The sequence below is a fragment of the Nerophis ophidion genome, linkage group LG12 (genome assembly GCF_033978795.1).
Source record: "Nerophis ophidion isolate RoL-2023_Sa linkage group LG12, RoL_Noph_v1.0, whole genome shotgun sequence".
Classification (NCBI taxonomy): domain Eukaryota; kingdom Metazoa; phylum Chordata; class Actinopteri; order Syngnathiformes; family Syngnathidae; genus Nerophis; species Nerophis ophidion.
In genome coordinates, this window is record NC_084622.1 from 22,615,560 (window position 1) to 22,631,493 (window position 15,934).

General features: G+C 42.0%; 1 protein-coding gene across 3 annotated transcripts in view; it reads right to left on the bottom strand.

Moving 5' to 3' along the window:
• znf423 (zinc finger protein 423) overlaps positions 1–15,934 on the bottom strand; it is a 419,133-nt gene that overhangs the window by 344,039 nt on the left and 59,160 nt on the right. For all 3 annotated transcript variants that reach the window (XM_061917091.1, XM_061917090.1, XM_061917089.1), the window contains exon 2: positions 12,330–12,392. In XM_061917091.1, the coding sequence (XP_061773075.1) occupies positions 12,330–12,392 (63 nt within the window). The remainder of the gene's footprint in view (positions 1–12,329; positions 12,393–15,934) is intronic.

Sequence of the window (15,934 nt, forward strand, 5' to 3'; positions counted from 1 at the left end):
GTGTTTCCCCCAGAAAATGTGTTAGTTAAGGTGGTGTCTCTCCGGCGGACAGACCGGGGAAGTGGTTGAGTGGGTGTAAGGATGGGTGTAACTCGGCCTGTCGCCATCACGTCTCCACCTCGTCGCTGCCACCACAGCCTGGGGGGCAATAGACTACAGACTGTGGTGAATTAGGCCAGCTTCGTCGTGTGAAGAAGCCGACAATTTTTGGTTGTGTTTTCCGCTCCATATGCTGAATGGGGATATACGATATATATCTTGATATTTTTTCCATAAAGTAAAAACAAACCAGTCCTAGTTACCTGAGATACTAAGTATGTCATTATTATGCCACATGCTCAACTCAACATACTTAATTTATTACAGCATTTGGGAAGCCTGTAATTGATTTTTATGATGTAAATGTTATATTTTCATCCCCATGTGATAGCAGGGACCCTGCCATTCAAAACTAGGCTGCTAAATTACTAATGATAAATGTAACTGTAGCTGAAAAAATAGTACAATAGCAATAGGAGAGACTATTCATCCCTGAACATCATGGAGCGCATTTAGGTTTTACGATGCATTTACATTATTATATCAACTATCAGAGACAACTTCAGGAAACTCATTTAACATACTGTCCTTTTTTGCTGCTTCAACGCAGCTCAATCAACACAGAAAAAGGTAAAGTGAAATAACAGACAGACAGAGCTTTGATGTCCGTAACACACTCACGCACGCGCACACACACGCACCGCAGAATGAGATAACGTTACGCTAAAAGCTAATTAGACTTCACCTCAAGGACTGCGAGCGAGCTGAGCTGCCGTTTATGTTTCTAGCACGTCAACGGGCTCATAGTGATGTTACTAGTAGTTGACTGGGAGGTGTTTATTATCATTTGGGGAGAGTCCGCTGCCTGATGCTTACCTGCTAAACACCTATCTGGTTATCACAACGCTGGAGCACTGACTCGATGCACTCTGACTACACACTGCTGATTGGCTGTTATCGCTCCGTGTGTAACCAATCAGATGGTTCAGTGGGTGGGACAATGCTGGGGCTGCAGAGACTACTGACAGAGACAGAGGCAGAACGAAGCGGAGCAGCTTGTTGAGACTTTAGCTTAGGCGGCGGCTCTTTATTGTTAAGGCGGCCGCCTTAGCAATAAAGCATTGCTGGAAACTCTGCTGTTTTTATTTACGAACTACACAACGTGCCAACTCCACTGGTTTTGGGTTTTGTATGTTCACTGTATCTACTAGCTCTCGTCACTTGTCCTTGCCTTCATCACACTCAGAGCCCGTGAGAAATCTAAAGTCAATTTCTGACCATGCCTCTTAAAATAATCTGAATCAAGAATTGTTTCGGAGCAGAGTCCGAGCTGGAATGGTCCAAATTGAACACTAATTTGTATGCACTGTACTCGAGCTTTGACTGAAAGTCTCAGAGCTGACAAACCTTTTCCACTCTGACTCATTGGCTGTTTCCGCGGGTGACTCTTTAGCATCAGAGTTCTCCATGAGAATTATTAAGTGTGTGGTGACGGTCTGTGACAGGCAAAACCCGAACAAGAATGAATGACAACGTCTGACGTTCCCAAGTCAGTAAAGCGAGGCAACACGATTGGAAACAAGGAAGGATGAGGAGCCAAGTTGAACGGGAGCAAGAAGGAAGGTGGCGGGGCACCTTAAGCCTTAGATTGAGTCCACCATGGGACAGGAAGGCCAAAAAGGAGGAGAAGGAAATGGCAATGGCACAGAGGAAAGAGGGGAAATGTAGGATTTAGGGGGGAGAAAAAAGACTGACTTGATGTAATTCCCTTTCGAGTCACTCTCCCACCTCCCTCTGCCTTCCCTCCCGTGGGTCTTTCCAAACTCAACACACATTTTCCAGGGAAAGCAAGGGAGAAAGAGGGAGTGGGGAGACGAGGGGAAGCTTGTAAATTTAATAGCAGGATGGGGCGGTGTTGTGGATTCCTTCAATCCGTCTTTCTTCTCTCTCCTTAGTTCGCTTAGTCGGTGCATAATAATAATAATAGTAATTCTCCATGTTTTACTTAGACCTGGGGTCAGCAATCCTTTAGTGCCGCCCTAGTGGCTCCCTGGAGCATTTTTTTTAAAAGGATTGAAAATGGAAAAAGATGGGGAAAAACATTTTTTTTTGCTTTAGTATGTTTTTTGTTTGAGGACAAACATGACACAAACCTCCCCAATTGTTAGAAAGCCCACTGTTTAATATGTTTGTGTCATAACGAGGACTGTGGTGGGGTTTGTTTTCCCGGAATGCAAAGGAGGGTGACGGGACATGGCGTGAAGGTAAATACATGATTTTAATCTTAACTCAAAAGCTACAAACAAAAGGCACTTACAGTAGAGGCACAAAACTTAACGCAGGGAACAAAATCAATACTCAAACACAAACTATGAACGTAAAACAAACAACACCTACTGTGACATGAGCAAGGCAGCATGAACAATGAACATCAGTACGAACTATGGCATGGACAGAGCAAAAACAAGAGTGATGACACCAGAACGACCAACAGAAAATGACAGGCTTGAATAGTGACATGATTAACAACAGGTGCGCGATTCCAAATGAGTCAGGTGAAACCAATGAGTTGTCATGGAAACAAAACAAGAGAGTGAAAAAACAGGAACTAATGGAGTCTTGAAGTCACATAACACAACTAAACAAAACATGATCACAAAACATGACAGGTTGTGTGTGTGCGCTTCACTGATGACACTATTTGGTGAACAGGGTTTTGTCCTACTAATTTTGGCGGTTCCTTAACTCACCATAGTGTGGACTCTGACAAAACACTTTGTTTACATGTTAAGTCTTTCACTCCTTTGTCTCATTTTGTCCACCAAAGGTTGTATACTGTGCGTGAATGCACAAAGGTGCGCTTTGTTGATGTTATTGACTTGTTAGGTCACATCAGGCATATTTTGTCACTGCATGACTGCAAGCTAATCGATGTTAGCATGCTTTTTAGGCTAGCTGTATGTACATATTGCATCATTATGCCTCAGTTGTAGGTATTTTTGAGCTTATTTAATCACCTTTACTTTCATCCTCTTTGTATATCATTTAGTTTTGCATGTCTAATGACACATTAACTGTATGTAATATTGACTGCATTTGTCATAGTTGTTTGTGTGCCATGTTGTTCCAGACCACAGGAAACATTACCCAGCTTGAAAAGATTGGAATAAATCTATTAAAAGAAGACAGCCTGCCTTTTCCTTAAACTTGGACACACACATCTATACCTTTGAACATTAAAAGCCAGTAATTTCCAGGAGTTATCTCACCTTCTGAGTAGCCTCTGATTTACTAATCTTTTCCAATGCTGTAAAAATGTGTAGAATAAATATTACATTTCAACATTTCTGTTGCTTCAGCCTGTGACACATAGTCATTTTGATAGTAGGCTATTATGGAGACTTTTGTCATGTGTTGCCTTCATTATAAGACTTGTACACAAACCCTGTTTCCATATGAGTTGGGAAATTGTGTTAGAAATTGTAAATATAAACGGAATACAATGATTTGCAAATCCTTTTCAACCCATATTCAGTTGAATATGCTACAAAGACAACATATTTGATGTTCAAACTAATATATGTATATTTATTTTTTTGCAAATAATCATTAACTTTAGAATTTGATGCCAGCAACACGTGACAAAGAAGTTGGGAAAGGTGGCAATAGATACTGATAAAGTTGAGGAATGCTCATCAAACACTTATTTGGAACATCCCACAGGTGTGCAGGCTACTTGGGAACAGGTGGGTGCCATGATTTGGTATAAAAACAGCTTCCCAAAAAATGCTCAGTCTTTCACAAGAAAGGATGGGGCGAGGTACACCCCTTTGTCCACAACTGCGTGAGCAAATAGTCAAACAGTTTAAGAACAACAATTCTCAAAGTGCAATTACAAAACATTTAGGGATTTCAACATCTCCGCTCCATAATATCATCAAAAGGTTCAGAGAATCTGGAGAAATCACTCCACGTAAGCGGCATGGCCAGAAACCAACATTGAATGACCGTGACCTTCAATCCATCAGACGGCACTGTATCAAAAACCGACATCAATTTCTAAAGAAAATCACCACATGGGCTCAGGAACACTACAGAAAACCATGGTCACTAAATACAGTTTGTCGCTACATCAGTAAGTGCGAGTTAAAGCTCTACTATGCAAAAATCTAAAGTCATTTATCAAAAACATCTACAAACGCCGCCGGCTTCTCTGGGCCTAAGATCATCTAAAATGGACTGATACAAAGTAGAAAAGTGTTCTGTGGTCTGACGAGTCCACATTTCATATTGTTTTTGGAAATATTCGATATCGTCTGACACAGTGGTGAACATGCCCTTTCCCAACTACTTTGGAACGTGTTTCAGCCATGAAATTCCAAGTTGATTATTTTTGGCAAAAAAATAAAAAAGTTTATGAGTTTGAACATCAAATATCAATAAATCAATCAATCAATGTTATTTATATAGCCCTGAATTACAAATGTCTCAAAGGACTGTACAAACCACTACGACTACGACATCCTCAGAAGAACCCACATAAGGGCAAGGAAAACTCACACCCAGTGGGACGTCGGTGACAATGATGACTATGAGAACCTTGGAGAGGACCACAAATGTGGGCAACCCCCCCTCTAGGGGACCGAAAGCAATGGATGTCGAGCGGGTCTAACATAATACTGTGAAAGTTCAATCCATAGTGGATCCAAGACAGCAGCGAGAGTCCCGTCCACAAGAAAACCATCCCAAGCGGAGTTGGATCAGCAGCGTATCTTGTCTTTGTAGTGCATTCAACTGAAAATGGGTTAAAAAAGAATTTGCAAATCATTGTATTCTGTTTATATTTACATCTAACACAATTTCCCAGCTCCTATGGAAACGGGGGTTTGTATGTTTTTTTTATTTTTTGCGGCTTCAGACAGATGAGTTTTTTGGTATTTTTAGTCCAATGGGGCTCTTTTAACACTCTAGGTTGCCGACCCCTGACTTAGACACATAACTCTCTTACGTCCATGAAAATGAGTTCCAAAAGGAAAAAAAAATGCCAGTGACAAAAAAAAAAGAGGAAAGCGTCCATAGAACAACAAGTGATAGAAAAACATATGAGAAGGGAGAACCATCCGGATCATCTAGGCCCGGAGAGTGGCTGAATAAGGGAAAATGGGACAGTATGTTGTTGTTTTTTTTTGGAGATAACACAGAGGTGTGTTTATGTGTGTGTGTGTGTGTGTGTGTGTGTGTGTGTGTGTGTGTGTGTGTGTGTGTGTGTGTGTGTGTGTGTGTGTGTGTGTGTGTGTGTGTGTCACGGGACTCCGGCTTCCTGCAGGAACTGACACACACAGCAGTTCTTGTGAGCCACCCAGGACCTCAGTCAGCACCCCCTGAAACACACACACACACACACACACACACACACACACACACACACACACACACACACACACAAACACAAACACGAATAGCTGCCCCTGGAGGAGGGTTAGTTGGGGTCTAAGTGAGGGAGAGGGAGGGGTTTGTGCGGCCTCATCACGTCATAGACCCCCGACTGCCCTCCCTCAAGGGTGATACTTTCCTATGCGTGCATCCCCAGAGGAGCAGGGCAGGAGAAGAAGCTGGGAGAACGTTAACTCCATATTTACCACGTTCAGCAGTATCTTATTTCCCTGCTGGGATGCAGTCGGAGGAAGTCTTTTAACTGTTCTCTGATAGGCTGTAAATAGTAGACGCAGCTGGCAAACACCTACGGTCATTTTAATTTTTTCCCCATGTGTGGGGAAATTGGGGATTTCATCTTTACTAAGCACTAACTACAAGATAAGAGAGGCAAGTATCTTCTAACTTGCAATATATTTGGAAACTGTGTTTAGCAATGGTCTTGTATCCTAAAGTAGTCCTTCACATAAAAAAACAGCTGATTACAAACCCCGTTTCCATATGAGTTGGGAAATTGTGTTAGATGTAAATATAAACAGAATACAATGATTTGCAAATCTTTTTCAACCCATATTCAGTTGAATATGCTACAGAGACAACATATTTGATGTTCAAACTGATAAACATAGTTTTTTTTGCAAATAATCATTAACTTTAGAATTTGATGCAAGCAACACGTGACAAAGAAGTTGGGAAAGGTGGCAATAAGTACTGATAAAGTTGAGGAATGCTCATCATACACTTATTTAGAATTTCCCACAGGTGTGCAGGCTAATTGGGAACAGGTGGGTGCCATGATTGGGTATAAAAACAGCTTCCCAAAAAATGCTCAGTCTTTCACAAGAAAGGATGGGGCGAGGTACACCCCTTTGTCCACAACTGCGTGAGCAAATAGTCAAACAGTTTAAGAACAACCTTTCTCAAAGTGCAATTGCAAGAAATTTAGGGATTTCAACATCTACGCTCCATAATATCATCAAAAGGTTCAGAGAATCTGGAGAAATCACTCCACGTAAGCGGCATGGCCGGAAAACAACATTGAATGACCGTGACCTTCGATCTCTCAGACGGCACTGTGTCAAAAACCGACATCAATCTCTAAAGGATATCACCAAGTGGGCTCAGGAACATTTCAGAAAATCACTGTCACTAAATACAGTAGGTCGCTACATCTGTAAGTGCGAGTTAAAGCTCTACTATGCAGAGCGAAAGCCATTTATCAACAACATCCAGAAACGCCGCCGGCTTCTCTGGGCCCGAGATCATCCAAGATGGACTGATGCTAAGTGGAAAAGTGTTCTGTGGTCTGACGAGTCCACATTTCAAATTGTTTTTGGAAATATTCGACACCGTGTCATCCGGACCAAAGGGGAAGCGAACCATCCAGACTGTTATCGACGCAAAGTTCAAAAGCCAGCATCTGTGATGGTATGGGGGTGCATTAGTGCCCAAGGCATGGGTAACTTACACATCTGTGAAGGCACCATTAATGCTGAAAGGTTTTAGAACAACATATGCTGCCATCTAAGTCTTTTTCATGGACGCCCCTGCTTATTTCAGCAAGACAATGTCAAGCCACATTCAGCATGTGTTACAACAGCGTGGCTTCGTAAAAGAGTGTGGGCACCTTCCTGGCCCGCCTGCAGTCCGGACCTGTCTCCCATGGAAAATGTGTGGCGCATTATGAAGCGTAAAATACGACAGCGGAGAGCCCGGACTGTTGAACGACTGAAGCTCTACATAAAACAAGAATGGGAAAGAATTCCACTTTCAAAGCTTCAACAATTAGTTTCCTCAGCTCCCAAATGATTATTGAGTGTTGTTAAAAGAAAAGGTGATGTAACACAGTGGTGAACATGCCCCTTTCCCAACTACTTTGGCACGTGTTGCAGCCACGAAATTCTAAGTAAATTATTATTTGCAAAAAAAATAAAGTTTATGAGTTTGAACATCAAATATGTTGTCTTAGTAGTGCATTCAACTGAATATGGGTTGAAAATGATTTGCAAATCATTGTATTCTGTTTATATTTACATCTAACACAATTTCCCAATTTATATGGAAACGGGGTTTGTATATCGAGTACAGTACACCTAATATTGTGTACAGTATTTTTTGTAACATAGGGCACACCGGATTATAAGGCGCACTGCCGAGGAGTGGGTCTATTCAAGTGTTTTTTCATACAAAAGGCGCATTAAAGAGGTCATATTATGATTTCCTTGTGGTCTACTTAACATGTAATGGTGGTTCTTTGGTCAAAATGTTGCATAGATGATGTTTTACGGATCATCTTCAAGCCGCTTCCTGACAGTCGCTTCAGGATGCGTCGTTTTGTGGGCGGTCTTATTTACGTGGCTCACCTTCGACAGCGTCTTCTCCCTGTCAACTTTGTTGTAGCGGTGTAGCGTGCAAGGACGGTAGTGGAAGAAGTGTCAAAAGATGGCGCTAACTGTTTTAATGACATTCAGACTTTACTTCAATCAAAAACGGAGCAGCATCTCTTCATCCGTGGTTCACTAGTGCAACAACACAACGCCGGAAATGTGTCCCGTGAAAAACCGTCCGACCGGAACTCTCTAATAACTGGAATTCCTTGGGTGAATAATGTAAACTCACTACACCAGTATGTTTTAGCACTTTCAATGCGAGTTTACTGACAGATATAAGTAAGAACTTTACACTACTTTATATTAGAAATGGCAACAGCGAAGGACGAATGTCCCATTAACAAGAAGATAAAGAAAAAGAAGAAGATTATCGACTACGGTGTTGACACGGACTACAACCGCAGACGAGCACAAATTTTCAGGACTTATGCAGATCCCAAATACAGATCAGCAGGTACTAGAAGGTAAGAAAAGTTGCTTTTGCATGATATTGCAAAAAAAAAAACGCCAGATAATATGTGTTACCTTATACACACACCATAATAATACTGGTATGTTGAAGCACAGTCCAATCCATCGAACCATGCGGCTTCATAGCTTACCAAAGTCGTACTAAATGTTAAATGCGTTGTACTTCTATAGCGCTGTTCTACCTTTTTTTTTTAAGAACTCAAAGCGCTTTGACACTATTTCCACAATCACACATTCACACACTGATGGAGGGAGCTGCCATGCAGGGCCCTAACCAAGACCCATCAGGAGCAAGGGTGAAGTGTCTTGCTCAAGGACGCAACGGACGTGACTAGGTTGGTAGAAGGTGGGGATTGAACCAGGAACCATCAGGTTGCTGGCACGGCCACTCTCCCAACTCCGTCACATGTTGATAGATTTTTGAGCGGCGTGTGTAATGTTGTATATTCTCAATGGAACATACACCATTTTGGTGTTGGTGTTATTTACTTGAGTCATATTGCAGTCTACACGTATTTTTTATGTGTGACTGCCATCATATTGCAGTCCACACGTATCTCTTAGGTGTGACTGCCATTTACTGGTCACACTTATTTCACCATACACCAAATAAAATAGCTTCGAGGTCGGTAAGCACAACCAAAATCATTCCAACCATTAGGCGCACCGGGTTATAAGGCTCACTGTCGAGTTTTGAGAGAATGAAAGGATTTTAAGTGCGCCTTATAGTCCGAATAAAATACGGTACGTCTTCACTTAATTTCTTTATCATCATGTCATCATGTAACTCTCACTGTCGAGTTTTGAGAGAATGATAGGATTTTAAGTGCGCCTTATAGTCCGAATAAAATACGGTACGTCTTCACTTAATTTCTTTATCATCATGTCATCATGTAACTTAATGTAATTTACCGGTCGATCTATGTTCCCATCCTCACTTATGGTCATGAGCTTTGAGTTATGACCGAAGGGACAAGATCACGGGGATGGCGTGGCGCGGTCTGGAAAGAGGCCGTGACAGCTACCTGAGGGCTCCTGGTTCAATCCCCACCTTCTACCAACCCAGTCACGTCCTTTGTGTCCTTGAGCAAGACACTTCACCCTTGCTCCTGATGAGTCGTGGTTAGCGCCTTGCATGGCAGCTCCCGCCATCAGTGTGTGAATGGGTGAATGTGGAAATAGTGTCAGTGCTTTGTGTACCTTCAAGGTAGAAAAGCGCTATACAAGTATAACCCATTTACCATTAACAAGCGGCCGAAATGAGTTTCCTCCGCTAGGTGGCGCTGTCCCGGACACATTTTTGACATTTCCCGCATGAATAAAATCCTGGATCTGATTCCACCGAGGTGCTAGGGGCTTCCAGGGCTTGAGCGACAGGGGCTTGGTCCTGGGTGCGTGTCCGCCTAGGGGGCGCTGTCCTGGACACATTTTTTTTGCATTTCCCGCCTGAATGATATCCTGGACCTGATTCCACCCAGGTACTTAGGGCTCTCGGGACTTGAGCGACAGGGGCTCGGTCCTAGGAAAGCGTCCAGTTTCCTCCCTTTACCTTTTCCCCTCTAACCCAATGGCAAACACGACTTGCCATCGGAGCGGCCCCCTCTGGCCGGTTACCCAGGCGGGAGATTCCTTAGAGATAGGGTGAGAAGCTCTGCCATCTGAGAAGAACTCAAAGTAAAGCAGCTGCTCCTCCACATGGAGAGGAGCCAGATGAAGTGGTTCGGGCATCTGGTCAGGATGCCACCCGAACGCCTCCCTAGGAAGGTGTTTGGGGTACTTCCAACCGCCAGGAGGCCACGGGGAAGACCCAGGACACGTTGGGAAGATTAAGTCTACCCGCTAGCTTGGCAACACCTCGGGATCCCCCGGGAGGAGCTGGACGAAGTGGCTGGGGAGAGGGAAGTCTGGGTTTCCCTGCTTGGGCTGCTGCCCCCGTGACCCGACCTTGGATAAGCGGAAGAAAATTGATGGATGGATGGATGGATGGATCATGTAACTCAGGCATGTCCAAAGTGCAGCCCTAGGGCCATTTGTGGCCCCCAGCTAATTTGTTAATGACCCCCAGCCCATTCTAAAATCATACTATGATAAAAATGTAAAACATAAAAGAGTGTAATAAAAGAGTAAACAGTGACATGTAACAAGAAAAAGTTGCAATGTTGACACAAATAACACAAAGCTGCCATGCGGACTGTTATTGACCTGCTGAAGGCTCCAATTACTTCACTGGAACAATTTCACTTTCAAATATTATTTTTGGGGGGATAATATTGCATATTTTGTGCGAAACAAAGTTTTCTTTCACAAAAAAGGCATCAAAAATCCCAAAAGTATGAAAAAAATGATAAAATCTTATAATCAAGAGATCTACAGACTTAAGCGTTAAAGTAAAAAAATATAAATATACATTTGGCTTATTTTCAACACTTATTCTTTTTTTATTGTTATGAATTATTGACTTATTTAGGGTTCCAAGTACCTCACATCAAATATTCCACTTTAAAACGATTTGGGGGAAAAGTTTGCATAGTTTGTGTGTTTGCCATATAAATAAGGGTTTTGACAAAGGCCATGAACATAAAAAACACAATTTAAAAAAACCTTATAACGACAGACAGACCTGAAGTTGATCTCGAGATCCATCCATTTTCTACCGCTTATTCCCTTTTGGGGTTTCGGGGGACGCTGGCGCCTATCTCAGCTACAATCGGGCGGAAGTTGGTGTACACCCTGGACAAGTCACTACCTCATCGCAGGGCCAACACAGATAGACAGACAACATTCACACTCACATTCACACACTAAGGACGATTTAGTGTTGCCAATCAACCAATCCCCAGGTGCATGTCTTTGGAAGTGGGAGGGGCCTATCCCCAGGTGCATGTCTTTGGAGGTGGGAGGGGCCTATCCCCAGGTGCATGTTTTTGGAGGTGGGAGGGGCCTATCCCCAGGTGCGTGTCTTTGGAAGTGGGAGGAAGCCGGAGTACCCGGAGGGAACCCACTCTTTCACGGGGAGGACATGCAAACTCCACACAGAAAGATCCCGAGCCTGGGATTGAACCCAGGACTGCTCAGGACCTTCGTATTGTGAGGCGGACGCACTAACCCCTCTGCCACCGTGAAGCCTGATCTCGAGATTCAAGCGTTAAATGAAAAAATAACAATGTATGACTTATTTCTAACATTTTTATGACTGAGACCCTTCTGGAGACCGGGGACCAAAGTTGAGGAAAGCCATAAAGGTAAAAAAACAACAACTATTGTATTGCTTTTAAAAAGGAAAACAATCAAAATGGCCCCTGCATACTTGTTGATTGATTGATTGATACTTTTATTAGTAGATTGCACAGTAAAGTACATATTCCGCACAATTGACCATTAAATGGTAACACCCCAATAAGTTTTTCAACTTGTTTAAGTCGGGGTCCACGTTAATCAATTCATGGTAAATTGATTTTTCAGTCTGCGGCCCTCAGTGGAAAAAGTTTGGACACCCCTAATGTTACTCATTATGGTGTTTAGTAGAAGTTCATAGTTGATTCTACGTGGGCAGTGGGTAAAGCAGGTTGAACATATTTAGGAAAAGCTAAATCCAGTATAACATAAAAGACAACAACAAGTCAATTTCCTCCCAGGATATCAGCGGACAACAAAGCGCGGAGGAAAAGCACACAAATCTTGCTCTCCACTTCCCCCTTTGTCATCTCTCTTTCCATTCGGTCTTCCTCCTGAGACCAACGAGGTGACTCTTCCCACATCTCACTAGCCCTTCTTCCAAATCTCCTGCTTTCTTTAGACAGTTTGGTTTCCCCTCCATCATATTCCCCGTAATAGTCATGGCATCCCTCAACTTATCCCATGGTGCAACCCTGGATAAAACCATATGGAAGTGAAATTACAAATGACATGCAGGTCGTTTGTGTGAGACGTATCTACACTTGGGTCCCCTGTGTGCTGTTGGGGTGTGTGTGTGTGTGTGTTTTTGTATACACTAACCTGTCTGGACAGTTGATTCATCCCAGGTCTGGCCACACTCTGAAGCTTCCCCTTCTTCCACCGCTGTGAGGGAAATGAGTTAGAGGTTAGGTGGATAAACATGAATGTAAAACAGTGTGTTCTGGGTTTGAAAGAAAAGGCACTGGCCGCAATCTCAGGTTTGGTGGGAAAATAAGGAATCCGCCATCAGGGCTTATCTCGTTCTAAAACTCTTATTAGCTCATAGATTCAACATGGTACTTAATTCACTTTCCTCTAAATTAATTGTACTTGCATCTTCTCCATTTCCTTCTCACAGGGAAATTTCAAAGGGAGCCAAAATATATCACACAAAAAAAGGTGTCAATGATTTCTTGTTTTATTGGTCAGCAGTGACCATTGTTCTGAAAATTACGTTTAAAAACTAACTAATTCAATCAATATTACAATATTTATATAGCCCTAAATCACGAGTATCTCAAAGGGCTGCACAAACCACAACGACATCTTTGGTTTAGATCCCACATCAGGGCAAGGAAAAACTCAACCCAATGGGACAATGAGAAACCTTGGAGGGGACCGCAGATGTTGGGATTATTAACATGTTTCTCCACATACTGGGTTAACGCATGCGCATTCTTTTTGGGCAGGAAGTGGGGAGCAAGTGTTTCCGGTTTTTCCTCTGTGTAGCAGTTAATTAAAAGTTGTGAATTGGAATAGACGTCGTGTTTATTCACCTATATTTAACAGGGACCCCGCTCTGCGCGACCGGTGCAATGGACGTCAAAGAGATCTAGCATAATTATAATTTCCCGTTACTTTGTCAAAAAAGTAATTGAATTACTAACGGGATTTCTCATTATTAAATGTAATTAATTATTAGAGGAAGTAAATATTGGTTCACTTAAAAAAAAACCTTCACATATTTGGCATATGCAGTTGAGCGACGTTTCATGAGAGCAGAGTGTGTGTTTGTGTGTGTGTGTGTGTGTGTGTGTGTGTGTGTGTGTGTGTGTGTGTGTGTGTGTGTGTGTGTGCCTTTCAAAGGCGGTGCCTGTTGCCAAGTGACATGTGACATAAGCGAGAGCGTGCTCAGAGCAGCATTCTAGCTCAGCTGTGTTTGTCAGCCTATCATGCTGTGTGATGTTGCCTTTTTGATTGATTGATTGATTGATTGATTGATTGATTGATTGATTGATTGATACTTTTATTAGTAGATTGCACAGTACAGTACATATTCCGTACAATTGACCACTAAATGGTAACACCCAGAACGTTTTTCAACGTCTTTAAGTAGGGGTCCACGTTTATCAATTCATGGTACAAATATATACTATCAGCATAATACAGTCATTACACAAGTTATCATAGTATATACATTGAATTATTTACACTATTTACAATCCGGGGGGTGGGATGAGGAGCTTTGGTTGATATCAGTACTTCAGTCATCAACAATTGCATCAACAGAGAAATGGACATTGAAACAGTGTAGGTCTTACTTAGTAGGATATGAACAGCCAGCAGAGAACATAGTGAGTTCACATAGCATAAGAACAAGTAAATACATTAGAAATACATTCAATTATTTACATTAGGTTATTTACAATCCGGGGAGATGGGGTGTGAATGGAGGAGGGTATTAGTAAAGGGTTGAAGTTGCCTGGAGGTGTTGTGGTGCATGTACAGTAGATGGCAGTATTGTCCTGTTAAAGAGTGTCACAACATTGCTGTTTACAGCAGACGAACTGCTTTACAGTAGACGAAAACGTGACTGCTGTTGTTGTGTGTTACCGCGCGGGTAGGACGTTAATGAAACTGCCTAACAATAAACCCACATAAAAAACCAAGAACTCGCCCTCGATCATTCTACAGTTATAACATCATTAGGCAGACACGTTTTTATATTGGGGGAAAGCTGATGTGAAAAAAGGCTGTCCTCACCCTGGTCCGCATGGAGCTGGAGGGGGCGTGGCCTCCAGTATAAGTTATACTATAGCAGACTTATACTATGTATAGTATAAGTATGTGTTGTACAATGTCCCTATCAAATAAAGAGCCCACAACCTGAGATAGATACAATCCTGCCCTCCAATCCATGGAACTAAGAAAGTGAGTACCAAAGACGACACCCACAGAATGAGTAGAACAAACTATTAAAAACATGCCCTAACGTGCACCACGCCGAAGAAAAAAATTCAGCTTCCGCGCCAAAACAACATCCACACAGCGAACATTAATCTATGAAAATAAAAAGAAGCTGCCAAATACTCGGATCGACGTATTTTGGTTTGTTCCTTTCCACTGACTCTACAAACGGGCCGAGCGAGCAGTAGTATTGCTCACTGAATCTTGTGCAGACATCTGTTGCTTTCAACCCTGACCACCCTGGCCCGTCACTCAAAGAGTTCTGAGAGCAACATAAACAACTTCCTAGTTCCTATTGTTTACACAACCGAGAGAGTGCTGCCAGATCTCAAGAGAGAAACAAGGAACCGACCCAAAGAAGAGACCGCATTAATCTAGTCCTCAAGTAAGTGCTTTAAGATTTTATTACATTACATACAACTTCTGTGGTTGTTTGTAGTACATTATATTGTATTTTTTTTTTTTTTTAGTTTTTATTTACTAAAAGTTATTTTTTTCTTTTTGAAAGGCACGATAAAAGTGCAATTTCTGTGGGGTCAAGCTTGGTTGGAATTTATTTCTGTGTATTTCAATGGGTTGTGCGGATTGTAAATGCAAGTTTTTTGGAGTTACTTTGGGTGTATATTCTAGCGTCCCGGAAGAGTTATTGCTGCTAGGGGGTCTGGATATGTGTTCTGTTGTGTTTATGTTGTGTTACGCTGCGGATCTTCTCCCGAAATGTGTTTGGCATTCTTGTTTGGTGTGTGTTCGCATATTTGTAACAGTGTTAAAGTTGTTTATACGGCCACCCTCAGTGTGACCTGTATGGCTGTTGACCAAGTATGCCTTGCATTAATTTGTGTGTGTGAAAAGCCGTAGATATGTGATTGGGCCGGCATGCGAAGGCAGTGCCTTTAAGGTTCATTGGCGCTCTGTACTTCTCCCTACGTCAGTGTAATACTTCGTACAGTGGTGTTTTAAAAAGTCGTCCATTTTATTTTTTGAAACCGATACCGATAATTTCCGATATTACATTTTAAAGCCTTTATCGGCTGATAATATCGGCAGCCCGATATTATCGGACATTTCTACACCAAACATCAGTTTGCGATGTATTTAGAGTGAAATTGTTAGTTAACATGTACACTGTGGAGAACACTGCTTCTAAGAAAGTAAAAGTTAAAGACACTCAAGTCTTAACTGTAGTTTTTTTTAAATATTTGCTTCAAACAAGGGATGTCCTTGCACAATTATTTGCACCTAAAAGTTGTTGTTTGATTAGAACATTTTAGCATTATATTTGTGTTCAATTGCAACAAGTGTTTTTGTCCCAAACATTTCTTGGCACTTAGACACACTATGGCATTTTATGTATATATATTTTTTTACATATACCACAATAAAATCATACCATGACCTTAATAACATGATAATATCGTATCATGAGATTTTGATACCGTTACTTTCCTACGATTACAGTTTTCGTCCAACCGAACTGC